This window comes from Ochotona curzoniae, unplaced genomic scaffold (genome assembly GCF_017591425.1).
Source record: "Ochotona curzoniae isolate NIBS_2020 unplaced genomic scaffold, NIBS_Ocur_1.0 scaffold_461, whole genome shotgun sequence".
NCBI lineage: Eukaryota > Metazoa > Chordata > Mammalia > Lagomorpha > Ochotonidae > Ochotona > Ochotona curzoniae.
In genome coordinates, this window is record NW_024467120.1 from 1,226,101 (window position 1) to 1,254,086 (window position 27,986).

The 27,986-nt window shown below is 47.5% G+C and overlaps 1 protein-coding gene across 1 annotated transcript; it reads right to left on the bottom strand.

Moving 5' to 3' along the window:
* Window positions 1-831: 831 nt before the first annotated feature.
* MCUR1 (mitochondrial calcium uniporter regulator 1) lies at window positions 832-27,038 on the bottom strand. Its single transcript, XM_040967586.1, has 9 exons — window positions 26,688-27,038; window positions 18,830-18,949; window positions 12,561-12,664; window positions 12,265-12,366; window positions 11,347-11,388; window positions 10,481-10,552; window positions 6,566-6,619; window positions 4,985-5,099; window positions 832-3,860 (listed from the first exon to the last, which is right to left on the bottom strand). The coding sequence occupies exons 1-9, from the start codon at window positions 27,034-27,036 to the stop codon at window positions 3,805-3,807; spliced, it is 1,014 nt and encodes a 337-aa protein (XP_040823520.1). The 5' UTR covers window positions 27,037-27,038; the 3' UTR covers window positions 832-3,804.
* Window positions 27,039-27,986: the final 948 nt, after the last annotated feature.

The following is a 27,986-nucleotide window of genomic DNA, read 5'->3' on the forward strand; positions in this document are numbered from 1 at the left end:
GACCCTGCACCCGCGTGGGAGACCAGGAAGAGGCTCCTGGCTTCGGATCGGCATAGTATCGGCCCGTTGCGCTCACTTGGGGAGCGAATCATCGGACGGAAGATCTTCCTCTCTCTCTCTCCTCTCTGTATATCCGCCTTTCCAATAAAATAATAATAATAATAAATCTTTAAAAAAAAAAAGAAACCTTGCTGCCTGCACATCAGACACTTCAGTAAACATTTCCTAGGTGGACAGAGGAGTGTCCACTAGAGTCGACTTGTTGAGATGGGTCCACACAGGCTGACTCTAAGCTCCCTTTCTCATGGCTTGGTCAGGGAAGGGGGCTGTGCCACGAGCAAGCTTCCCCGTCCCAGGATTCTCCTGTGGCGAGCGCTGTGGTCAGGGAGCTGTGCGGGACCCCTGGGGTTTCCATGCCAGGTTGGTGCTCAAGGCTGGGAGGATTATAAACATCAGGGGAACAGTGGAGGGTTAGGAGCATAGAGATGTAACTTTTGACAGTATTTGTGCTTTACAGAAGCTGAAAAAGAATCTTTTTTTTTTTTTATTATTTGTTCAAGCTAGCCTGACTACAATTTCTGACACTTGCCACGGGAACCCCACAGTTATTTTTACCCGCTTGTGTACCAATCTCTCATTTCCGTTCAAATAAGGTCAAGTATTTTATACAATCATAGTAAGGAATTCTCTGGAATTATGAAAATCCATTTTGTAAAGCAAATACTCACTTTGACGTTCATTTTCTAGGTATGTCAATTTGTCTTCTGGTAGTAGATTTACTAACTCACTCGGGCTGTTACCAACTGGATGGAATTAACACTTGAAATTCAGTTGTTTCAGAAAGCATTTATTCAAGTTTTTCATATTCAGTTTGAAGCTTAAGAAAAATTTATTAGTTACAAATTTATTAGTTACATTTTATCTTAGATAAAAATAACATATCCACTTAGTAAATAAAATGTAGTCAAATATTTGCTTAGTAAAAAAGGTTAAAAATTATTTGGGTTATAATCAAAGAAACATAAAGAGGAATCTGTGGAAAGATAAGCATTTTTCCAAATAAAATCTCAATAAAAATACTAAGCATTCTCCAACATTTCCTATAAAGAATAAATTATCTCCAGTTAACATCTTTTTGCTTTCAGTGCTAGAAAAGCTGTTACAAATTTGATTACACTCATGCTACAAAGTTCTCTAGACATGAGTCTTATAAAACTGCCTGTAAATTTGCTCAGTGACACAAAATTCTAAGAATGACACCGACTAGGGTAGGGAGAGAAATGCTTGCTGATATTGACACGGTGGGCAGACAGGCAGGCCCGTTAGAGCAGAAACCACTGGGAGGATTCTGCTAACCAGTACAGCTACAAAGGTACCCTAAAAGCTGAGACAGAGACCTGCTGGCTGGGTGGGGCTCAGGATTTGTTTTTGAGGTGTTCAGAAACAGATTCTGGCCAGACTTCCAGTTTGAGTCAAATCTTCTTGACTTTGTAGCTGCCTAACTAAGGGGCTTGGTGAAAAACCCAAACGCCTTTCAGATTTAGTCTTGCTAGACAGTAAGCTATGGAACCCGCTTAGGAAATGAAACCAACACAGCAAGTCAAAAGCAGGGTTTCTGGCCCCAGAAGAGATTTTGCGTGTTAGCGGGGCAGGAAAGGAAGACAGGGGACCGGAGTGCAGATTCTTTGCTAAAGGTAAAGGGCAGGGGGAGGGCGGGAAGCAGAGCGACGGATGCACAAAAAGGGACCGGGGATCTGTCGCTCGGGTGTTCTGCATGGTATCTGCCAGTGTGCCCACCACCCACCTCGAGGGTGGTGGTTACTGTCCACATGTACTACACACACGCAGGCTGCCACCTGCAGCTTTTCCCACTCTGTCTAATCTGCTAAAATGATCTAGAAATCTTAAAAGCCAGGCTGGCACAGGAAGCTTTAACACCGTGACTCGTCCTAGCATGCTCAGACTTGAACCCGAGTCCACAGAGGAAGGACAGCCATGCACTTCTGGCTTGATGCTTTCTTTCTAGAACAAATGGGGCTGACTGTGCAGCACTGGACCCTTAGCTCCAGGTCTGCATTCCATCCCAAGATCAGAGATGTGAGGTTCTGCAAAGAACTCTGCAGCAAAACTGAAGGTTCAAGTGAAGTGACAGGAGGACCCGGGCCACTGTCCCTGGGATGAACACCTGGGGATATTTTCAGCAGACTCAAGTGTGTCACCTCAACAGATGGTATTTAGAAGCTATTTTGTCAGGCCAGAGGGGCACTTACTGCTGGCATGTGCTCTGAAATGGGGGTGGGGCTCAATGCGTCTCCTCCACGCTCCGACCAACTCGAGTCAGGCCAGCACACCGTGGCCCTCCTGGCGTGCTCGCTGCAGACTCTCCTTGAAAACAAGCAACTCACACCAATGAAATGATTAGCAGTCAAGACAGCCTCTGTGATGTATCTGAAGACGACTAAACAAAAGAACAATTTACTTTATAATGCTTTTAATACAAAAGCATTGGGTTTTCACGTGTCATAGAACTAAAAATCTTTGGATTACATAAATGTTTCTAAAAAGGTGATGGCTTAACAGTTTCTAAAATTCAGAAAGAACAAAAGGTAACTGATTGCAGCCAGTGTGGTTGGAATGGGGTCAACAGGCAATTCATTCTTGTGTCAGATCAGGGAATGTTCACACAGCCGTGTGTGTGTGCGTGCAAGCGTGCGTGTGCACAGAGTAGACGTGAAGGCTCCCTCGGTGTCACTGCTGCCATCAGACGTGCTCTTGCCTGCTTGCCTGCCAAGGCCATTGGACGGGAACACCCCTCTGCACAGTAACCCCGCTGCTGGAAAGGACTGTGCGTTCCCATGGCAGGGAGGAGGCCTGCAGCCCAGGAGACGTCCTCTGGGTTAGGAAGGAGCCTGACACAACAGCTCCCTGGTTGGCATTCTCAAGGCCCACAGTCTGAGATGGCTCCTGGCAAAGGTGTGTTCCTTGGAGACCTACATTTCAATTATGAAAAGTGTGTACAGTAACCTTGACACCCGACAGGACAGCCAAATGTCTCCTGGGTATCAAAGGCAGGTGAGGCCACGGGGGACAGACTGTCTCGTAATGGGAGGAACCCCTGGGGTGAGGACCAGCTGGTGTTCTAGTTGGGTGATGTCGCAATGGAGCAGGGTGACAGTCCTCACACCCTGAGGGAAAGGAGGAGGCAGGAAAAAGACCACAGCATTCCAAGAGGCCAGAGAGGCCCTGTCGCCGTCGGCATGCTTCCGGGGCAGCCAGCTTTTCCAGCTGGACGGCACGTGAGAGACAGCAGCTTACTAGGGCTCCAGGACGGAGAGCGGCGCTCTGTTCAGTGCAGAACCACAGCACGTGGGGACAGGGACGGCTGCGTGAGGGGGGCTCGCTGCTCCTGGGGCAGCTGTGGTGGCTCTACGGTGCTTACCAGTCAGTCTGCCCTGGAAGTGAAGACCCCAAAGCTTCTGCTCCAACACTGTGGAGAACTGTACAGACACGTCCTGTTGAGACACGCCACAGGGGAGAGCAAGTCCGCTGGGTCCGCTGAGCGGCGTCATCAATGTGTTGGCCTCACCCCTCAGGGAACAGTCAATGGAACGGAAAAGACGAAGGAACGACCAGCCGGGTCCTGGGCTCCGCCTCAGCGACACGACCGACCGTCATTCGCACAGACATACACAGGAAGTCAAAACCAGCTTTAACATTTGAAATAAGAAAAAAAAAAAAAAGGACAACAATCTGGGATTCTTAAGGCAAAAATCATAGAAAAAATCTCTTTAAATACACATTTTATTACATCCAGAGGCGATAAAATCCCAGAGCTACTGTTAGGCATGTAAATACAGACCCTGTAAAAGGAAAGCAATGAAGTGCAATGTTAGTCCTTCTAGAAGTTACTTGAGGGCACATAATTTTATTAAGCACACATACACAGTCACTTAACCACCAAGAAAACCTCGTCTGCTCGTGTAGTTCCTAAAATATGGAAACACCTCACACCCTGACATCATTTTTTCACAGTACAAACGCATCCAATATACAAGAAAGCTTTTCACTAAAGTTTAGAATCACAAAAAGTCTGTCACAAACTATATACTCCTGGGCCACACAGGGAGAGACGCACTTTCCTATAAAGAACAAATGTCACTGCGCAGCACGCCTCTGTGACCAGCCACCTCCACCTAAGCACTTCCCTTACTAAAAAATACTCGGTGAATCCACAGCGTCAAATCTGACTTGAAACAGTGGGGTTTTCTTTTCACACATGAATCTTCATTTTGTGCTTGGGCTCAAATACTGTAAAGAGCGAAACAACTCCTTTACACAGAAGTGTCTCTGGGGCAGTCATTGTGGCACAGTGCATAGAGCTGCTGCCTGTGACGCTGGCATCCCATATGGGCACTGGTTCCAGTTCCGACTACTCCCTGCTAATGTGCCGAGGAAAGCATCAGGGGCTGGTCCGAATGCTTGGGGCCCTGCACCCATGTGAGAGCCAAGCAGCAGCAAGGGGTTCTTGGCTTCTGCCGTTATGGAGTGAGCCAGCACATGAAAGGCATCAGTCTCTCCTAACTCTGCCTTTGAAACAAACAAAACCACGATCTTTAACAAACACTGTCATCAATTGAAGCAGCAGCGCCCAGCTCTAAAATCTTCCATCTTATTCATAAACTTTTCTTTCTTGATTTCAATAAAATCCCAGACAGTCATACACCAGTTACCTTTTCACATTTAAGATTCCTTTAACTGTGAATACATCATTATTTTATTACTATTAGGACTTACTATCAGGAAATAAAAAAATGCTGGCTGACATAAGATTTACATCTTCTGGAAATTCTAACAAGCCTTCCAATTTCAGAGCTGTTCAAAAATGAAAACGTCACAGACCAGCTAAGGCAGTGCTGTCGCTGAGTTGCTGTATAGAGGACTTCTTTTCAAGTTGTTTCAAATACTTAGATAGAAAGCGGCTTACCTGCTAAATATTTAATAGTATCAAGCTTGTGCGCTTCGAGCATGGTTTTGAGGCCAGCAACCTCCGTTTCTATCTTCCTGTCTGTCTGGGTGAGGGCCCGATCTTGCTGGGCATGCTTCAACACAAAGAGGTTCAGAGGGTTAGGGGCTTTAGTTCTGTCTGCTCTGCCCTTGGCGCGAGTTCCTGCCTGGCTGGTGTGGGCTCAGGGGGCACTTGGGTGTTACCAATCGAGCGTGATCACCCATGTAAGACCACTCTTGGGGGCTACACCCTCACAAATAAAACCCCCTTGGTGCAAGGGGTACCAACAGACCCAAAAGCTCTGTCAGGAAATGGGTGGAGCCCCGCATAGTCACCTAAAAGCCCAATGTGTTTATCCCAACACTGTCTCTACTCACTTTCATCACGACTCTTCTTTCACAATTCAAACATCACGTGTCTTATTCAGACGAGGCTTGGTTACCTATGGCCAATTTGTATCCTTCCTCAACACAATCCAGTAATTCATATTATATTATATTATATTATATTATATTATATTATATTATATTATATTATATTATATTATATTATATTATATTATGTTTTTAACATTGTATATATGTAATTAATCTCCAAAGGCAGTGGGTTTGGTTGGTATTATCTTAAAGCGATTGTGCAGCTGCATTAATGCATAAAACATCGGGGATGCTGTACTAAAAATCCTAGACTAATGTGGCATTGCCTAAGGTTACCAATTCAGGAAAAAAAAAAAATCAATGTCTGGAGGAGAGACAAGGTCTATTTTTCAGAGAAACAGTCCAGTACTATAGAATTCTCTCATGGTAGCACCTTCTAGGTTTCAGAGGTCCCAGGCAATGTGGTGTGGACAAACAATAATGCATGGTATAAATGAAAAATATATTACGACTTCTCTACTTCCTACGATTAGCCAATCATGGAGATATAAGCTTTCATTAAGACAATCAGGCATTCCATTAAGCACAAAAATTCCTGACACTCAACCTGTGGGTACACACCCAAAACACTGCTAGTGGGAACGCCACTGTGCCTGCACACCTGTGTTCACTGCAGCATTAATGGCATCTGAGCAAAGGTGGAAGACAGCGAGAGTCCACTGACAGATGGCTGACACACACATGGCGAATACCACGACTCAGCCCTAAAAGGAAGACGTGCCTTCACGCGCAGCTGTGTGGGACATTATCCTAAGTGAAATAACTAGTCACAAACAGAGATTCTGCATGATTCCATTGACGAGGTATCTGGACAGCCAGATTCCTTAACAAAGTAGGGCGACGGTTCAGCCAGGAGACAGGGAAGAGGAAACGAGCAGTTAACGCTGAAGGACTACGGAGCTCCTGTTTTAGGAAACAAGAATTCCACGACAGACAATGATGACAGCCGCATACAAGCGTGAATGTACTTAATGTCACGGATTGGTACACTTCAAAATAGGTAAGATGGCAACTTTTATGCTACACAGATTTAAAACAATCCCATGACCCCAAACCTGGATGTATCTTTCATGATGAAGCAAAGATGAATCAAAAGAAACAAGTTAAAGGTTTCATTTCTTACCAACTCCACTACTTCTGTCCTCAACTGCAGCAGCTTCCTTTCATTCAAGGCGTACTGAAACAAACACGTCACATGAATCAGGAGCTGTTCCACAGCCCTCTCCTCCTCTGACAGCTGCTCCTGTGGCGTCTTGAACATCATGGTTCATGGTGGCACTGTGGGGCAGCACGGTAAGCCACTGCTTGTGAGGCTGGCATCTCACACTGGGGTTCTCAGTCTGAGTCCTGGCTGTCCTGCTTTGCTCCAACTTCCTGTTAACATACTTGGGAAGGCACTCGATGAGGGCCCACGTACTTGGGCCCCCGCCGCCCACATGGCAGATCCAGATGGAGTCCCTGCCTCCCGAACAGTCTGTTCTAGCTCTGGCAGTCAAGGGCACTGGGAGTAAACCAGCAGATGCAAGATCTTTATCACTCCGTAACTGATCGATTAACTGATTTAAAAACCCCAATAAACAGTATATTTTCAGTACTTCTGAGAACACATAACACCATAAAATCACCTCTGGGATGGAGTGCCTGCCTGCCTGCCTGCCTCATTCTTAGTACTTGTTGGGGTTTCCTGTTCTCACACATGGCTGCAATGCCTTCTGCCTCTCTGTTTTTCTCCTTTCGTCTTGTTCCTGGGATGCTCCTAGCCATCTCTCACTACCACAGTGGCATTCCCTGGCAGCAATGTGGATACTTTCAGCATTTGAGGAGTTGAAAACAGTGGAGAACGAATTCAAGTTAGGAGCTACCCATCATGACTATGTGCAAAATACATCACTGCTTGAGGTTCAGACAGCAAAGACATTGCGTTGTGACTATGGAATAATATAAAAGTACATTTAGCTATCACTTTTTAAAGTAAACATAGTCAACTGTTCTTTTTAATTTTTAAAAATGGATTAATTTAGGGCCCGGCTTGGTGGCCTAGCAGCTTAAGTCCTCACTTGAATGCGCCAGAAGCCCATATCGGTGCCAGTTCTAATCCCGGTAGCTCCACTGCCATCCAGTTCCTTGCTTGTGGCCTGCGAAAGCAGCTGAGGATGGCTCAAAGCCTTGGGACCCTGCACCCGCATGGGAGACCTGGAGGAAGTTCCTGGCTCCTGGCTTTGGATCCAGGCGGCACCAGCTGTTGCAGTAGCTTGGGGGGGTGAATCATTGGACGGAAGATCTTCCTCTCTGTCTCTTCTCCTCTTTGCATATCTGACTTTCTAATAAAAATAAATAAATCTTTTTTAAAAAATGGATTCATTTAAGAGGCAGAGAGACACACTGATTAGGGAATGAACAAGCATCTTCTTGCGGGTTGACTCCCCAAATGCCTGAAAAGCTGGTGCCGGGCCAGGTCAATACCAGCAGCTGTGAACTGTAGCCACGTTTTCCACGCAGGAGACAGAAATCCGGGCATCTGATCCACCACTGCTGCCTACCAGGGTCTGGCTAAGCAGGGAGCTGGCGTTAAGAGTCAGAAATGAGAACTGAACTCAGGTGCTTTAAATGTCAATGGAGAAGTCTTATCTGCTAGGCCAGACACCTACCCCTACATGTAGGCCCGCACAATAAGAAGACTGTGGGGCAGCTGCAATTCAGTTTCTAAAAGCACTGACTGGTTAACTTAATATTAAAGCGATAGGTGATATCATGCCTTTGGCTACTAATGTCCATGAGAAGATTTAGTGCAGCTCTACTGACACCAAGATCCAAATCAGAAATGTATCTTTAGTAGTGGGTACCGAGATTTAATTGAGCAAATGACAATCTGTAATTTAAATGAATTTTAACAACTAACTTAACATTTTATACAGGAGAAAGTTAAAAGTTAAAGTTCTGAACTATGCAGACACTTTCTATTAAATGTAAGAAAACAAACACACACAAACATTAAAACTCCAAACTATAAGACTCCAAGATCAGAGAAATGCCATTTAAAATGCCAGGGTTTCAGAACAAGTGTGTAATCTGCCGGATCACCACCAGAGGGCAGGGTGGAACCAAGTCTCCTACTCATCTCTCAGCGCTAACCTTCACTGAATTCTCTGCTAGAGAAAAGCCTAGATCCTGATGCTGCCATGATTTTTAGAAAAGATCCATTTATTTGAGAGTCAGTGTTGCACAGAAAGAAGAGACAGTCAGAAACATACTGCAATACTCCATCTTCCGTTTGACTCTACTGAGATGACTGCAATGGCACTGGCTGAAGCTAGGAGCTTTATCCTGGGTCACCCACAGAGGTGGCAGGGGCCCAAACGGACCATCGTCTGCAGCTTTTTCCAGGCCACCAGCAGGGACCTGGGTCAGAAGTGAAGAAGCCACGACATGAAATAGCACCCACACTGGATGCCAGGTTTGCAGTTTGTGGCTTTATTGGCTCTGCCATATTTTTTAAAGTAACGTCTACACGGCTCTCCATCTCCCTGTTGCTCCAACAGTTTGTATGTCACATTGCTTTTGAAGTTGGTTGTCAGGGCTGCAGCTGTGGCATAGCTTGTTAAGTCACTGCTTGCAGTGCTGGCGTCCCATATGGATACCAGTTCTAGTCTTGGCCACAACACTTCGGATCTAGCTTCTAACATACCTGGGAGGCAACAGAGCAGGATGGGTCCCTAGATCCATGTGGGAGACCGGGAAGAGGCTCCTGGCTCCTGACTTTGACCAGGATCAATCCTGGCTGTTGAGGCCACTTGGAGAGTGAAACAGCAAATGGAAGACCTCTGACTCTCCCACTCTCTCTCTGTAACTCTGCCTTTCACATAATAAAAACAGATCTTTAAAACAACAACAACAAAAAAAACTGGCTGTTGAGATCACCACAGTTCATTTGTAATCTAATTTAAGACGATAACTTAACCAAGGGAATGAGAGGGCCCAGTCCCCCACCTGCATCAACATGAGGTACACACACAGCTGTACCATGCCTGCAGAGTGATCCGAGTTTAGGATTACAGTGCCAAGCAATTTCTCAGCCAGGTCGGGGCATCCCAGGAGCTGACACTCATCAACATCTGCCTCCTAGAGCCGCCTCTTCTCAGCTAACCACAGGCACACAATCATCTTCCCCAGCCACTGCAGCCAGAGTCTCTCCTGAGGAAAAAGGCAGCCATGGATTTGCTGCTCCTCCACCTCCCAGACACATGCCCGAGGTCAGGAAATATCTTAGTGATGCTAAGCGATTTAGCTGTTCATGTTTGAAAAGCATTGTAATTCTATAAAGACGAGGAAGAGAGGTATAATAATTACACTGTACAACAAACAAAGCCCAATTCAGTTCTTGAAATCTCAAGCTCCTGTCTGAGTCTCAACATTAGCTTTATTTGTCATCACAGCCCACTTGGATGAAAAGCAAGTCATAGTAAAGGGGAAGAGGAAGAACAGCAGGTGCACCGAGAGATGTCCACGTGCCCCAGCCCTCCTCAGGCTAATAAGAAAGGCACCCTCTAGCCAACAGCGCCAGTCTGAAGGAGTCTCAGCGAGACCCAGGAGTTTCCAGTGACCAATCACCACTTAAACCGCACATGTCTTTAAAACATATGCCCTGCCACCAACAACAGAAAATATCCATTATCGAATGACAATTATTCAAGTGTGAAACAATTACCCTAAACTCCCCTTTTTATTCACAGGCAAAATTTAGGCCAAATGGAACTTTTTAAGTCAATATTAAATAGATTCACACTGAGTTCATTATTATTATTAATAATGTTCACGTAATTTAGTGTGTCTGAAACAAAAAAGTTTTAAACTCAACTGGATCAAGATTTTAATGTTACTTTGAGAGAGCCATAATTCAAAACATAAGTAACATTTTAAAATTCCCTAGCATCAATTAAAAAAGGATATTTATCAGAACTTGTGACTTGCATCCCAACTTAGACCTAAGTGAGTACCCCATCCTGAAATGAAATTATCTGTTTTTAGTAAAGGAACATACCAATTCTTTTACTCTGCTCTTTTCTAGATTGAAGTCTAATTTGGTATCTGTTCGGACTTTGAGCACTTCATCCTAGTAGGAGGGTAAACAACAAAGAGAGATCCAAAGTAAGAAATACAAGCCTTTTGGGGGCCACACCTGCTGCCTGTGTCCCCAGGGAGACAACCAAGGCCAGGGCTCAGCCAGTGGCTTCCGAAGACAGCCTGGACCTGGCGATGTCCAGGGCTCTGGCTGAGTCCAACCTGGAGTTGGTCCGGTCTCAGGGTCTCCAACCCCCCGTTCCATGTACATAACTCCTTCTAGAGTAGGTTATCGTCACTTTTAACCTCAGCACCCATCCCCAATAGAATCTCCACTGTGACATGTATGAATAAACTTATTCCTCGGACAACTATACAAAGATGGATTCCAAGAAGCAAAATACTAATGGTTTAAATGAAGTCTTCTCTATGACATTCACCAAAGCCTCTTCCTTTTGAACATCTATGTCCTAACTAAAATAACAGCTGATACATTTAAGAACCACATATAATTCTCCAAGAAGTTTCAGTTAAGACAATCTAAAGGTTTCACCTGAATATTTTAGAAAAATTGACAACCACTCGGAACATTTAGAAATTTCCTAAATGAATTTATAGACAGCAATAATTTATCCATTGGTTGTGTTCTTAGATAAATCTTCCAATGTGTATTACAGAGGCATATTACACAGGAATTTCACAAAAAATTACATTTTTAAAACACAATATATTTTGGAGAGTGGGGAAAGCAAATGAACAAACAAACCATATTTTTTAACATTATATTTAGTAGTAAGTGTATTACAAGTAAGAATTACAAACAAGCTGACAAACAGGAACTCTTACCGCCACTTGCTGTTTTAACTGATGTAGTTCAAGCTTTATTTTCTAAAAACACATTTGAAAAGAGACAAGTCAAGAATATGTTCAGAACAATCGGAAGTGGCATGCACACTTGGTAACCATCTGTGTGTGTGACGAACGAGGGAGATCCTACGCTTGTACCCTAGTTCTCTCTCCCTCAACACAAACTTCTACCTTCAGGAAACACCACAGTAACTCAACAGGGACACCACCGCGCATGTGTGCGTTCTGAAGCCAGTTTTGATGCATAAAACTTACGTAACATTATTAACACCTGCTTCTGATATACACATTGGCCTTCAGTAACTCTGCCTTCCTAAATCCTTCAATGTTTCTTTTAACTAATTTTTTTTCCCATATACAGGTGACCTTGAGGACAATTTTGACAAGTGCAAACTTTGCCTTTTTCTTTATGAGGCTAAAATCAAGAGACAACAGACGGCCCTTGCTTATGGGAGTTTAAACAGGACTGAAAACACAAAGAAGGTGCAGAGGCAACACTTAAATGCCGACCCACGGGCCACCTTCCAAAGACACGCAAGCGCTTCCTGCAGCCACACTTCATTCTAGTAATTCCAAACAGGAAATGATTCCAAAACACGTCACACTAGGATGATGTGGCATGTTCAGTAATACCTCAGGTAATGGAAAAGATACCCTGTGCGATTTCATCAACTGGAAGCTCCACGCCGAGACACACCTCGTCAAAGTGGCATCCTCCTCCGCAGGAGCGGCGGCCAGAGGGCCTTGAGGAGAACTGCAGGGGAACCGAGTATGCTCCAATCTCCATCTCACTGGTCCCTGTACTCTTGGTGCAAATCCACCTGGATGTCCTTCTGCAAGTTTATTATGTCCCAATGTCACATCTGGTAGGTGTGAGTAGGGGCTCTGTAATTTTACCTCATTTTCTGCTCGTAGGGCTGAAAATTCACTCTTTTCCAAAATAATCATATCCTTTTTCACAGCGGCAATCTTAGACATGATTTGCTGAAGAGTGATCTCCTATGAAAAAGAAAACAGGTAATGTGGTCTAGCCTAGGAAATCCACCTGCTAACATCTTCATGAGAAACATGAGGCTGTGGGACTGACTGGCTCCGGCCACACCCCTACTGAGTGTTAGCTCCCATATCACATTATTGCAAATAATCTCCCATTTCAGATTCCAGGTTTGCTCGCCCAGGCCCACAGCGCTGACCTGCTGCACCTTGGTGACCATATCTTTGTAGATGATGTCCATGTTGGTCTCCATGATCTTGACCAATGCCGACACAATGATTTCCGCTTGTTGAGTAGTAAACCCTACGCATGCAATAAACAAGACCGCCATAGTCAGAACTGCAGTTGTCAGAAAACCGATGAACAAACCCCACAGCACACTTACACATTCACGGCACTGTGTGAATTCCAAAGCGGGAAAAGCAGAGTGCCAAAAGCCATGTTTTCAAATAATGCTCAATGACAAAGAGAATGCCTGTGACACAATGTCAATTGAGAAAAGGCAAGACTCAAAATTGATCCAAGTATTGTGTCTCTGATATAAAAATCAAAGTGAATTCTACTTTCTTTATGTTCATTTCTTACCTACATTTTGCACAGGCACTAAAATTTCCTTAAAATATGTTTAAAAAATTGAGCCCGGCATGATAGCTTGGTAGCTAAATCCTTGCCTTGTATGCACCAAGATTCCATATGGCCACCAGTTTGTGTTCCAGCTGCCCCAATTCCATTCCAGCTCCCTGCTTGTTGCCTGGGAAAACAGTCGAGGATGGCCCAAAGCCTTGGGATCCCGAACCCAAGTGGGAGACCCAGAAGAAGGTCCTGGTTCCTGACTTTCAATCTGCTCAGCTCTGGTCATTAAGGCTACTTGGGGAGTGAACCAGAGGACAGAAAATATTTGTCTTTTGTTCTCTCTATAATCTGCCTTTCCAATAAATAAAATAAAAAAAATATATTATGGTTCGGCCGTTGAGTTGGGGCAAAAGCTGCTCCCTGCAGTGTGGCAGTTGTGGGGGGTACCCCAGCCAGGCCGGACCCAATGCTGGGGACTCAGGTTAAAGTCAATTCCGACAGGTGATGACCAAGTCCTAGGCTTTGGGGGGCCAGTGTACCAAGTGGTTCCAGGCTCTGCTGGCTAGCCACCTGGTGGAAGCTCTGGGGTTTTTAGGATATGTAATTTCTGCCTAGGGACACTCATTGATAGGCCAATGTGAGTGTAGGTGAGGGATGAGTTTTGAGTGATTTCCAGCAATGGGGTCACAGAACATTCTGGAAAGCATGGGGACTGAGACCTGGTGGTTTGGAGGGGAGAGTTCATAAGATCTATTTGGGCCAGACTGATTCACTAGCCCAACTGGGAATCCTGAGATGGGCTGTTAGCATAGAACATCACTGACTGCCACAACCAGTCCACACAAAAGTTATGGATGGCGGCCTGTCTGGCAGGGCTAGGTACCAGTACCTGAGTGAGGGTGGAACAGGGGACCTGGCAGGATCAAGACACTAACCAGCATGCAAGAGAACTCAGACGGGGGTACACTCTGTGGGGGAAGTGTGGGCCCAACCCTGTGAAATATAAGTCCCACAGGTTATCTCACGAGCTGCAGTGCTGAAGGGCTAAAGCTAGGAGTGACCATGGCACCTGCCATCACTAATGGGTAAAGCAACGAATGGCAATCTGGGTAGGTCAAGGCAGCAGCACCCAAAGGTGCATCCTAAAATAGGATGTGGGGTGGGCTGAGCTGCAACTGGAAGGGGGTGGGCTGGGCAGGGCTGAAAACTCAACTCACAAGGAAGAACAGAAATCAGGATGGAGCACATGTCATTCTGACCTAGGCTCTTACATCAACTGGTCTGCATGAGGCAGGGATAAGAGGCCACAGCATTGAAGGCAAAGACTGAGACAGGTGATGGGCTAAGTCAACTGGGTCAGAGCACCCAAGGACACATGCACAATGTAGGGCTGGGAGGAATAGGCTTAGTTGGGGAGCTGTGAGAGTATACCCTTGCTGGGTTGGGGTTCCCATGGGAGAGTGCAGGGGCCAGAGTGGGGGCTGAGTTCTGGTCTGGATATGGCTGTAATCTCCTCTGGCACAAGTGTGGACTGAGGCTGGATACACTGAGCCAGGCTAGATGCCAGCACCATCTGGTGCTCTGAAGAACCTGGGCAGATGTAGGATGGACCAGGCTGGGTCTCTGCCCAAAATGAGCTATGAGTGAGCTATGTCTGGGTATGGACAGGCCTTGGTTGGGCTGAAACATCCAACAGTAAGATCCGTAATGGATTGAAGGCCAGCAAGGAGGGAGGGCCAATGGAACCACCAGTATGTGCAAGATCTGGTATAGAGAGATTTTCTGAAGGAGGAGCTTGGGCAGCTCCTCTGTTGGGACATAATTCTTGCAGGCAAGTACAAGAACCATGACAGGGAGCAACCCAGACCAGGCAGGATGAAGATACCTACTGGCATACATTTGGCATAGGTCAGGGACATTCCAGGCGGAACCACGTCATCTGCTGGTGAATCTGAGCACCAGAATAGTGTGGGTCAGGTCCGGGTTCGGTCGTGACACAAACCAGTGCACATTATAGAATGCCAAGGCTAGGTGAACCATACCAGATATGGTTACAGTGCCCAAACAGCACACATGAGAACCAGGGGAGAGGGGGCAAAGTTGGAATGTGGGCTCCCCTGCTGGACAACCACTTCCACTGGAGAGGGCGAGTTGGGATGGGGCAAACCAGACCAGGCAGGGGTACAACACCTTTAGGTTTCATGTGAGCTAGATCAGGGAAAAGCCAGGTTGGACTGTTCTGACTGGTACAAGCAAAAATTAGAGTGGGTGAGGGTTGGCTGGGCTTTGCCATAGCATTAGCTGGCAGAGGCTGGCACTGGGGGCTAAATCTGTCAAACTTCAGAACCACCTGGAGAGTGCATAATCCGGGAGTTAGAGTGGCCTAGAAGGGCACCTCCATCTTGGGTTACCACTCCCACCAGAGAACACGAAAACCAGGACAGGGGCAGGAGTGGCTAGACAGAAAGGCACCTGCCAGTATGTGTGTAGGCTGGATAGTAGGGTTGGTTGGGTTAAACTAGGCTTCAATGCCCACTGACATGTATGAGGGCTGAATGGGATGTGGGACAGACTGAACAAGTTCGCGGTGCATAGTTGCAAGCATGGGAACCAGGGCAAGGAGCAGCCCGGGTGGGGGTTATGGGGAGTCATCCCAACTAGGCTGCAGCTCCCACTGATTTGCGTGAGGGCCAAGTATGAAGTGGGCAGGATCAGACTGGACTACAACACTCACTGGTTTGCATGGAAGACAGGGCTAGAAACAGAACTAACCCAGCATTTGCAACCACCAGCATGTGCATAAGCTGATTGGGGCAACAGACTATGCCGGACCCTGTACTGGCAAGCACACACAAGAATCAGGTCTGGGATCATCTCAGATGAAGTTTCTTTGGAGATCCCTCCAATTGAACTGCTGATCTCAGAACCCCAACCAGGAAGAGACTATGTCAGCCAGTGGATTCTGAATAGATTTCATCATGCTTGGGACGGCGAGATTGGCAGCAATTCAGACCTGTTGGACTCTCAAAACTGCTTGAGCAGGACCCTTGGAGCATGCCCCACAGATATTGGGGATCTGGGATGGGTGGGAGGCTGGGTGGGGCTTTTCCCTTTGTTTCTCCCCTGACCCCACATACAGGGGAAAAATGATTAAAAAAAAAGTATTGTTACAAGTAATATACTTATATAGGAAACCTTAATTATTTCACATACGGCATAAATTAATCAAATAATTGACTATGCAAATCGTAACCTAACTGCTAGTTCACTTAATAGTATGAAACAATTCTTTCACAATATTCTTCATTCTCTAGTTTGAGGGACCTCAAATTAGGGAAATAAACAAATTAGTTGATTTTAAAAAATTTATTTATTCTTATTGAAAAGGCAGCTTTACATAAGAGACAAAGACCTGAGCCAGAGTTCACCTGAGCACTGTTTTTTTCCCATTAACTTTACACTTGATCTTAGCGAGATGGCCATTAACTGCTTCCATCTGTGGCAGCACAGTGGGTTTAACTTCTAACTGTGGTGCTGGCATCCCATGTTCCAGTTCTTGGCCACTTGAGCCTGGCCCTGCCCAGCCACTGCAGTCAGCTGGAGAGCAAACCAGCAGAAGGAAGATTTCTGTCTCTGTTTCAAATAAATCCATCTTAAAAAAAAAAAAAGAATTTTAAAAGATTGTTTATTCTTGTATTCTTACAGAGTTGTTACTGAGAGAAGCTATAGTTTGGATGAGATTAAACATGTAATTAGAACAAGAAGCAAAGACAACAAAAGACCAAAACACTTAACAAGCCAATGGCCCTTCAAAGACTTACTTGAACTGTGTTTAAAACCCACTATCTTGTTTTGAAGATTTACTTATTTATTTGAAAGGCAGAGTTATAAACAGATAAGGAGAGACAGAAAGATGGATCCTTCATTTCCTGGTTCCCTCCACAAGTGGCCACAATAGCCAGGAGCTTCATCCGGGTCATGTGCTGCCGCCTGTCCAAGTGCATTAGCTTGGAGGCGGACTGGAAGTGGAGCAGCTGGGACTTGAATCAGGGTTCACAGGAGATGCTGGAATTACAGGCAGTGGCTTAACCTACTATGCCACAATGCTGCTCATAAAATATGCTAATTTTTCAAAACTTACCCAGCACAACATCAGCCGTGCTGATAATCACTTCTGGGGTACTAAGATTCTGAGGATTTCATTGTTGGCACTCTTTCCTGCTTTCCCAACTTTTGAATATGAACATGTTTTGCAAATTCGAAAACATCACTATTAGGGTTCATGGCTAAACATAATTAGACATGGCAATCATGAGGAAGGAACAGAGAGAAAACTTGCATGATAACAACAAAACAAACCCTAAAGCCATAGTTTTTATGACCAACTGTGGGAGGAGAAAGGAATTTAACAAGAGAGATATTAAACCTGGTGATGTACTGAGTTACAGGACGTATGTGAATTTCTCGCAGGAATGAGAGAATACGAGAGAGATCCCAAAGGCCAGAAGCTTGAGTTAGCAAGAGACACAGCTCTTAACACAAAAAGGGAAGTGTTCAGAGAGGTTTTCTGGCCTCTTCCTAAGCTGGCGATTCATCTGTGCACGGTGGGGTCCTCACACTGCTGCTCTCAAAAGATGCAAATATGTGCGGAGTCAAGATGTGACGCTGATGACTGTAGCTGCCAGGTTAGGCTGCTGCCTGCCGAGCCACAGCACCAGCACCCCGGCACCACCTGTAGTTTCAACCTCTTCAATTCGGGCCGACAAAGTCCTTGTCACTGAGGCCATTAGGGGAGTGAACCAGAGGATAAAAGCCTGATCGTTCTCTCTCCTGCCTTCCTGGTAACGCTGCCTTTTAAATAGATCGATAAATAAATACTTCCTTCCTAAATAAAACAAAAACATGGGAAATTTAGAAAAGTAGAAGACTTGTGCCTGTTAAGGTAACTTCGCTTTCTCACTTTCCATCAACTCTTTCAAATACGACTTTTATACAACATGTGACTTTTTTTTTTTTTTGCAAAGTATACCCAAGGATGGTATTTAATACCCAAGCAATCTTTGCAATTCCTATCACACTTATGCCACAGATGAGCAAGTGGAATCTGAGCCCGAGTACAGATTTTTCTAAGCTCACATAACTAGAAACTTGAACTCAAGAGCTTCTGCCTGCCCCTGCCAGCAGGAAAGAATTCACTGTGCCTGGACTTGGGCAGCTGAATCCTACAGAGTGCAGTTTCCCTGAGAGAAACATGCGCAGCTGCATAAGAAATTATACAATGAAGTAAAAACGTATGTCAGGTTCTGGAAAATGACAATGGGTGTAGTTATTTGAACCTGATTATTCATGAGAACATGAGAATGTCAGCCATACTCTGAGTGCAATTCTATAAATATCACATATGCTAGAATAATCTTTTACATAGTAACTAAACAGCAGTAGGTAAGAATATTAGCCTGAGTGTTAACACGAACAAAAAGAACTTCATACAGGGTGGGTGTCTGACCTAGTCATTAATTAGGACACCAGGTAGGGGGCCAGCAGGGTGGTATAGTAGGCTAATCCTCTGTCTGTTAGCACCAAATTCCATATGAGCAACAGCTTGTATGCCGGCTGCTTCACTTCCCATCCCGCTCCCTGCTTATGGTCTGGGAAAGCGGTGGAGAATGGACCAAGTCCTTGGGCCCCTGCACCCACGTGAGTGAGAAGCATCACCTGGCTCCTGGCTTTGGATTGGCTCAGCTCCAGCTGTGGTGGCCACTTGGGGAGTGAACCAGCAGATGAAGACCTCTCTCTCTGTAAAACGTGCCTTTCCAATAAAAAGAAATAAATCTTAAAAAAAAAAAAAACTGTTAGCAAGTTTTCTCAAAGGCGTTCAGTGGCTGACAGGATTACCCTTTTCTTCGAACAGGCACACCAAGGCATGGGTGTCAAAGAAGAGCTTCCTGTTTCCCGAAGAGGTGAAATCGCTCCGTCTGTGCTCCAGCTGCAGGTGGCCAGCAGAGAGGCTTAGCTCTAGGATGGGAAGGAGAGTAAGTTCAGAGCTGACTTAATGGGAACAAAGCCCCACGACCCAGACCACGACAAAACAGGACATACTCCAGAAGCATGTCTGGTTGCCCTAACAACTTCAATCCGTGACATTCCCACAGTTCAACTCTTTTCAGTATACGTAAGAGTGGTGGAATAATCCTGTGATCATTTGTGCAACATTCTCATCTCCCCAAGGAAACTACACCACTTAGCCATCACCCTCCAATTCTCCCCGGCCTTCTGCGCCCCTCGTCCCCACCCTAGACAAGCACCCGTCTAGTTGTGAATTTCCTAACACTCTGATCATGTCATGTGTGGTCTTTCCCAACTAGCTTCTTTGACTTAGTACTCAGGTGACTTAGCACAAAATTCTCAAGTGTCATCCATGCTGCGGCCCCTGCCAAGACTTTGCTTCTTTGCATTTCTTAATATTCCATTGAGGGATTATTCCAAATGTTGTCTAGCCGTTAGTTTCCACTTCTTGGCTACTATGAGTAGTGCTGTGAATGTTGTCTTCAATTCTCCAGTACACACTTGGGGGTGGGATTGCTGGATCAAGTGCTAATGGTTCCACAACTGCCAGACTGTTTTCCAGAGTGGCTGTTCCATTTTGCATTCCAACTCCTAGCGAACGAGGTCCCAGTTTCTACACACCATTACTAACACCTGTTAGCCGTCTTTAAGACTATAATCATCCTGGTTGGTGTTGGATGGTACCTCTTTGTGGTTTTGATTTGCATTTCTCTGATGGCTCATGATTTGAGTATTTTTTTTCATGTGCTTACAAGTACTGGCTGTGTATCTTTGGAGAATTTATCTTTTCAGGTCCTTTGCTCATTAAAAAAAGCCAAATTTTTTATCTGAATGGTAGAGTTACAGGAAGAGAAAGAAGACACAGAGATCTTCCACCATCTGGTTCACTCTCCACAAGAACGGAATGGCCAGGCCAAAGCCAGGAGCTTCCTCCGAGTCTCCATGTGGGTGCAGGAGCCCAGGCATTTGCACTGTTTTCCAGTGCTTTCCTATGCGCATTAGCAGGGAGCAGGACTGGAAGTAGAGCTGCCAGGACTTGAACTGATCCCCTTATGGGATTGGCTTCCTAGTCAGAGGCTCAAGTGGTTATGCCACATTGTTGCCTTTGCCCATTTTCAATTTGGTGATTTGTCTGTCAGTGAGCTATCTTAAATACATTCATATGCAAGTTCCCTATCAGATTATGATCTGCGAATATTTTCTCCCCTTCTGTGAGCTCTTCACTCACTGAGTGTCCTCTGAAGTGTGAAACTTTAATTTTGATGAAGCACAGCTTTATTTTTTTTTCTTTTGTTGGCCTGTGCTTTTCGGTTTCATATGCAAAAAACCACTGGCTAAACCAAGAACAGGAAGATTTATATCTACATTTCCTCCTAAGAGTTTTTGTTCTCAGTTTTCCATCTTTGATTCGTTTTGCGTAGCAGTGGGAGAGGGTCCAGCGTAGATGTTCAGTTGTCTGTCCCACTACCAGGTTCTCCACTTAACTGTCACCCTTGCTAGAAATCAAATGCCTGAAGGCGAGAAGTCTGACCTCAGGGCTCTGTTCCATTCCATTCATCCGTGCAGGTCTTTATGCCCAGGCCACACTTGATTACTTCTGGTTATTGTTACAAGTTCTAACACCAGAAGTCAGTTTTGAATTTTGCTCTTGTACAAAACGAGTTATTCTGAGTTTCTTGCAATTTCTAGCATATTTCTGGAAAGTTACTCCAGTTCTGCAAAGAAGCCACTTGGGATTTTGAGGTCCCTGTGAAATTGGAATTCTTGGTCAGTTTCCCATTACCGTAATAACCTATCTGAAGCTGCAGTAACCTTATAATGAAAACAAAGTTTATTTGGCTCGTAGTTCTACATTCAAGGGCACGCTGCTGGCTTCTGTCTGGTATCACCGTGGTGGGGGTGCTGGGAAGAGATCACACAGTGAGACAGGAACCCAGAGGCAAGGGTGAGGGGAGCCCGGCTTCCTCCTCCTGCAATAATCCTCTCACAACCAACAGACTGATGACAGATCCTGCCTTAATCCCTCTTAGAGCAGCACCTGCAATGACTAAGGATTGCCTACTAGGCTTTAAAACACACCACCTGTCAACGTTTTCAGCCTGAGGCTCAAACTCCCTACCCATCTATCTATGTGGGACAAACCATGTCCAAATCTTCGTACACCTGCATGTCAGTGTGGGGATGTTTCCCTCTTTACAAAACCAACTATTCAGATCAACGAACATGGGCCCTGTTCCTGTTTATTTACATCTTCAATAATGCTTTGGGCTTTGAGAATCATCAGAGAATAGCAATAGCTCTTTCCAATCCAAAGGTCTTTTATTTTACTTTTTTGCTTAACTGCCCTAGATAGAAATTCCAGGGCAATGCTCCACAGAACAGAGACAGCAAGTATTTTTTTTTTTTTTCTTGTTCCTAATTTTAGGGGAAAAGCATTTAGTCCTGCCTCATGAAGCAGGTTACTAATTATGGGGTTTTCAAAGATTGTTTATCAGATTAAGTTCCCTTCTGTTCCTAGTTTCCTGAGGATTTTTGCTTTTTGAATCATGTAAGGGCACTGAGCTGACAAATGCTTTTTCTGTGCCTACTGGGTTTTATTGTGCCTTTAATCCTGTATTAATCCACTGAACTACATCATTTAGTTTTACACGTTAAATGAAACCTGTCTTTCCTGGGATAAATCTCATTCTGTCATGGCACATGATACCACTCATATGTTACTGCATTTGGTTTGCTCCTACTTTATTGAGAGTTTTTGTAACTATATTCACAAATGTTGCTTTTTCTGTAGTCTTCTGTGATGTCTTTGCAAAAGCCTCTTATTATCAAGACATTCCAACAACCTTTACAATCTATTTTCTATGAATCTGCATGCATTTTTCAAATCCAACACATTTTGTAAGCATCCTGTTCCCATATTGTATACTATGATTATCTCATGGCACCTGGACTTCTTGAAGTACTGAAACAGGATTTCTGAGAAGCTAGAATAACACCTGGGTTGCCAATTTCTAACTTTCCTAAGGAAGAATATTTTAAATGTACTAACTCCTTACTACTAGCATGAAAAAGACACTTTGATGCCAAAAGAGGAAAACAGTCTAAATTAAAACAGCCTTGGGGCCAGCGTTGTGGTAAGGCTGGTATAGCCACCACCTACAGAGCATCCCACATGGGTGCAAGTTCATTGTATTCTGACCGCTCCACTTCCAAACCAGCTGCCTGCCAATCCACCTGGGCAGGCTGTGCAAGATGGCCCGAATACTTGGACCCCTGCCACCCACCCCGGTGACCCAGACAGCTTTCCGCCTCCTGGTTTTGGACTGGCCGTCTGCTACCTGTTTCAGCTTACTTGGGAGAGTGAACCATCTGGCTTTCAAATTAATATCTTAGAAAATAAAAAAGACTCTTCATGTAACTTAGTCACTTTGGCTACACTAAAATTTTACTACACACTTTAAGGATTTATTTATTTTTATTGGGAAGTCAGATATACAGAAAGGAGGAGAGACAGAGAGGAAGATGTTCTGTCCAATGATTCACTCCCCAAGTGGCCGCAACAGCTGGAACTGAGCTGATCCATAGCCAGGAGCCAGGAGCCTCCTCCAGGTGTTCCACGGCTTGGGGTCTCCTCTATTGCTTTCCCAGGCCACAAGCAGTGAGCTGGATGGGACGTGGGGCCACCAGGACACGAATCAGTGTCCATATGGGATCCTGGCAAATGAAAGGCAAAGACTTTAACCACCAGGTTACCATGCTGGGCCCTCACACTTAAATAAAAGACGTATTATTTATTTATTTATTTGAAAGGCAGAGTCACAGAGAGATGGGAAAAGAGACTAAGATTGTCCACCCATGGTTCACTTCCCAAACCGCTATGATGGCTGGGACTGGGCCAAGGCCAAAGCCAGGAGCTTGAAGCAGGTCTCCCAGAAGTAGAGCAGCAGGACTTGAACTCGTGCCATCTGTGATTCTGGTGTTGAAGGTGGAGGTTTAACATGCTACACCACAGTGCCAGCCCTTGTTCTTCCTTTTTCTAATCTGCCACAGCCTGACACCAGGCTGAAGCCAGGTGGTGTGGAAGAGTGACAGAGAGAGGAAAGTCATCTCCCGAATCACAGACGCTTCAGCCAGCCAACTACTCCTTCACTTCTTAACACGCCACAACGCGAGCCCCAAGTCAGACATGTGACCCGGAATGCTTTTCTGCAGCCTATAGCAGCAAGCCAGGAAGGGCAGAAGTGTTGCAGCCATGGTCACTGACAGGCAAGCGAAGGATGCAAATCACAGGTGTTCGAGTCAGGCACTGTGCGTAGACTGACAAAATATAAAATGCAATGATATAGGGGCGCGTGTGTATGAGGGTAAGATAACTCAGGACTGTAGGACCAGGGCTTGGCCCCACACAGAGAGTGCTTCCTAATGCAGCCCACCCTTGGCCCTTGAGCACCTTCTAGCACACAAGCTGTTCTGCTTCCTGTCCTGAACAGCCTCTCTTTTCCCATAGCTATGTTTAAGCGTCCTTTCATACCCCTCTTCAGGACGTGCCTTGTTCTCCCTGCCGTCTCTGCCCGGGCTGCTGCACGGCTCAGGCCAGGGCAGGCAGCTCGAGCCCAGCGCTGACTTCTCACTGCACTGCTTCTGTATTGGACTCACTCGTCAGTCCAAGCTGCCATGAGCAGTCTTACTCAGTTTTGATCCTTAGCTTCTGGCAGGCAGCCCAGGACACGGCTGGCCGGGAATCACCTCCGGCACACTCAGTGGAACTGTAACGACTTCCAAGCCCTGCGTGATGACACTCTCGAAACAAAAAGTGATTTGAGATCAGCTCCTTTGTCTCTTCACCTCAGGTCTTTCCTGCTCACACAGCTGAGCTCCCACGGGTAGCAGCTCCTTTCTCATTATTTACCTCCAGTTCTGAGACCAAAACCAGCCTCCATGGAAACATACCCAGACCAGTGTGTATCAACAGCTCTAACCTGAAAAACGGCAGGTGTGCAAAGGAATGGATGAAAGCTCACCCCAAGAGGCCCTCTGAGGCTACCGTACATCTCAGAACTCTGTAGGATGGTCCCAGTGCTCAGAAAGCTCGGAAAAATCTGAGTCTAGAAGTTTAGAAAGGGTTATTTCTCCCCAATTCCTCGTTTCTAACAACAGAATAATTGTTGAGGTGACTTAAAACATTCAACACTCTCCTCACCTCACCCCTGCCTCCACACTACATGAAACCAAACAAGCATGCCACTACTTTTAAGCAGGAGCTAGTGGCAGTTCTTTTCTCCTTCCCCCCCCCCCAAAAAAACCACAGCTGGAACCAGAAATAGCAATGCTATTTCAAAGAACTCCTGAGAGAGGAGAAAGGCTGCTCTCAGGACTCCGACTCCAGCTGAGGCAAGGCTCTCTGACAAAGGACACCCAAGGACACAGCCATGTCCCCAATTCCTACTGGGACCAGGAAGCAAGTAACCTGAGCTCTGTTCAAGTGCAGGAAGCCGCTCACCTTTCTGGGAACCTTCAGCTTACCAAAAGGATAGAGAGAAAGAGGTTCCAAGTTGGCCTTAGACACAGGAGGAAGTGACGTACACATCCCCACCTCTTCCGGGTCTCCCACATGGGTGCAGAGCCCCAAGGCTCTGGACCATCCTCTACTGCTTTCCCAGGCCACAAGCAGGGAGCTGGATGAGAAGTGGAGCAGCTGGAACACAAACTGGTATCCATATGGGATCCCAGTGCATGCATGACAAGGATTTAGCAGCTAGGCCACTGCACCACGCCCTGTAGATGTATTTTCAAGTCCTGTTTGCACGTGGTTGTCTTGGCAGGGCCCGTCTTTCTGCATCCCTGTGAGCAAACACGCAGGAACAGAAGCACTGCTGGTGCTTCACGGTATACGTGCTCAATTCTTTCATCGTGCCTTGCTCACTGGACACGGTACTACACCTTCCTGGTAGGTTAGCCAATCCACGACAACCCAAAGTGTCCCATTATCTTTGAGTTACCATAGGGAAACTTATCAACGGAAGCCAGTTTCTGTCCCCCCGCCCCCCCCCCCCCCAAAAAAAAAGCACAACACAAGGCCAAACACAGAAATGATGACAACTCCTCAGGGCCCTGAGCCAGCCACGGGCAGCTCACATCCCCACCCTGCGTCCACAGGCTCCTTTCCTTCATATTTTGTTAACCAAATTCTCCAGTCAGCGACACTGCAAAGTCTCACCTGCAACCCAACACTGACTGGGTATTTCTGCTGAGAAAAATATGGGAAAAAAAAACGCGAGGTTACCAGCGGCTATGAACAGACATGTAGACTACCCAAGGTTGATGCCATCTGACAAGCTACTGAGGACCTGAAATGAGATCTGCATGGTTTTCAATTCTTTTCCCACCAACCCAAGTGTATCTTTTAATTCCATTTCTCACAACTTTTTGAGGCCTTCTCACATGTTTATCAACAATTTGCTAGCAGCTGTGTGCAAACTCACCTCTTTCAAGCATTTGATCCAATGTGACGTACTCAGTAAAACCAGTTATGCTCATCCTAAAATTTCCAACTGGAGGCTCACTCTACTTCCCAACCCTTAGTACCCTAAATTTTCCTATAGCATTTACAAATTATCTTCACGTAAGATTACACGTGCATATGTAAAATGTGCATATGTATGCAGATTATACACCCACAAGGGTAATTTTAAAAGATGTGGAGGGACCACCAGGCCTTTGAAGGAGCAGTTAAGAAACTGCCTATTCCCACACACCCAGCACCTGGGCCCCAGCTGCTGAGGGCTCCACTGGTCAGGTCCCACGTGCCAGCCACGTGCCAGATCTGGTCTGAGGTCACAGCTCTTGTTTCAACCTGGCCCAGCTCCCACAGGGCCCACAGGGACCAGCTGATGGGGCGTTCTGCCTCTCAAATAACAAGCATTTCAAAGTTGACGGAAAAACACAAAGGCAGAGCTCACGTGGTTGCAAACCCATGTGTTTTTCTCGTAATTCGTATTTTCCATGAGCCTTCCGAAGCCCTCGCAAATGCACGCCTGTGACACTTTCTAAAACTCAAATCAGCTTAGCTGTCGCTTCCTCCTTCCTCTTGAGGAAGTAGGCACCTTCTGGGTTGTCATAGGTGCCCCCTGGTCTTGTGGATCAGTTTAAGTGGAGAACACACACTGCAGCTAGCTCTGCAGTGTGCGCTGGCCTCTGAACTGTAAAATGCTATCCTGAAGTAAGGTGGGACATTGCGGAGCAAAGGTTTCGCCTAAAATGTGCTGCGTGCCCGCACAGGCTGCAGGCCAGGCTCCAATGGCTGCACGCACCGCCCCGGAGTCTGAAATAGGAGACCCATACCCCAGCTCCATTTCCCCGCAGCTCGGGCACACCCTCCGACACTCCCTCCGCCGAGCCCGGCCTGACGGCACACCTGTAGCCGAGCCGGCCCTGACGGCACACCTGCAGCAGGGGCGCAGGGGCGCAGCCCCCGGTGGGCGTGCACGCCTCGCCACGCGCGCACTCCCCGTCACCCGGCCCCGAGGGCCGTCTACGCCCAGGCGTCCGCGAGGCCCACAAGGGCGGGCCCGGACCTTCGCCCCACGCGCGGAAGGACGCCGCCGACCCGGGCTGACCCGGGCTGACCCGGCCGGGGGCCTTCCCGACGACCCTGCCCCGCGCCTGCCCGCCGTCCCCCGCACCTCACCTCTCCTGGACCACGCGAGGCCGGGCGCCGGGCCGGGGCTCAGGTGAAGGGCGCCGCCCCGGGCCGCGCGCGGGCGCTCCCGGTCGGCCGGCGTCCGGCGAGGGGCAGCGGCGGCGGCCAGGCGCGGGGACGGCACGAGCAGCAGCAGCAGCAGCGGGGAGGCTCGGGACGCGGCGCCGCGGGGTCGCAGCGCCCCCAGACCGCCGAGCAGCCGGGGCAGGCAGCGGCGCGGCCCCGCGGCCCCGCGGCCCCCCGCGCCTCCACCGCGGCCAGCGGGCAGCCAGAGCAGCAGCCGCCGGCGGCCGGGCGGGCGCCTGGCTCTGTCGCCCGCCAGAGAATCGCACTCCATCCCCGCGCCGGTCACCGGCCCCGGCGCGCGCTCATACCGCCCGCGCGCGCGCGACCCCGGGCAGAGTTGGACTACGGGAACGAGCCCGCCCTTTCCTGCCGGCGAGGGGCGGGGTTCAGCTCGCCACGCCCCGCCCTGGCCCCGCCCTCTGGCCCCGCCCCCGCGCGGTCCCGTCCTCCGCAGGACCCGCCCTCTGGGCCCGCCCCCGCGCCCCCGCCCTGGCCCCACCCACTGCCGGGCCCGCCCTCTGATCCCGCCCCCGCGCAGCCCCGCCCCTGGGCCCGCCCTCTGATCCCGCCCCCGCGCGGCCCCGTCCTCCGCAGGACCCGCCCTCTGATCCCGCCCCTGGGCCCACCCCCGCGCCCCCGCCCTGGTCCCACCCACTGCCGGGCCCGCCCTCTGATCCCGCCCCCGCGTAGCCCCGCCCCTGAGCCCGCCTCTGGTCCCGCCCCCGCGCAGCCCCGCCCCCGGGCTCGCCCTCTGATCCCGGCCCCGCACGGCCCCGCCCTCCGCACGGGCCCGCCCTCCGATCCCGCCCCCGCGCAGCCCCGCCCCTGGGCCCGCCTCCTGCGTGGCCCCGCCCCGCCCTGCTCCTACAATTTGCACGTGCTGCACTGCAGTTTTCAGAAGTTAACCGCCCAGGTGCCCTTCAGAGTCGTGAAAACTCTGATTACTGGGCGGCCCTAGATTTTACTGATTAACTATACCGAGGAATTTTTTTTAACCAGGCCAGGGGTCCCCCTTCTCCAGTCAATACATTTAAAGACTAAACTCCCAGAGCTTCGGTTTCCAGAATAGAGCACCCTAAACATGAGAAGGTTGCAGTCTGGGAATTTAAAACTTGATGCATGTAGGTTTGGAAACCTACTGGTCTAACAAAAGAATATTTGAAGCCAGCACTGTTCAGGTTAGTGAACTTGCTAAATGTCTATTGTACCTGTTGCAATGTG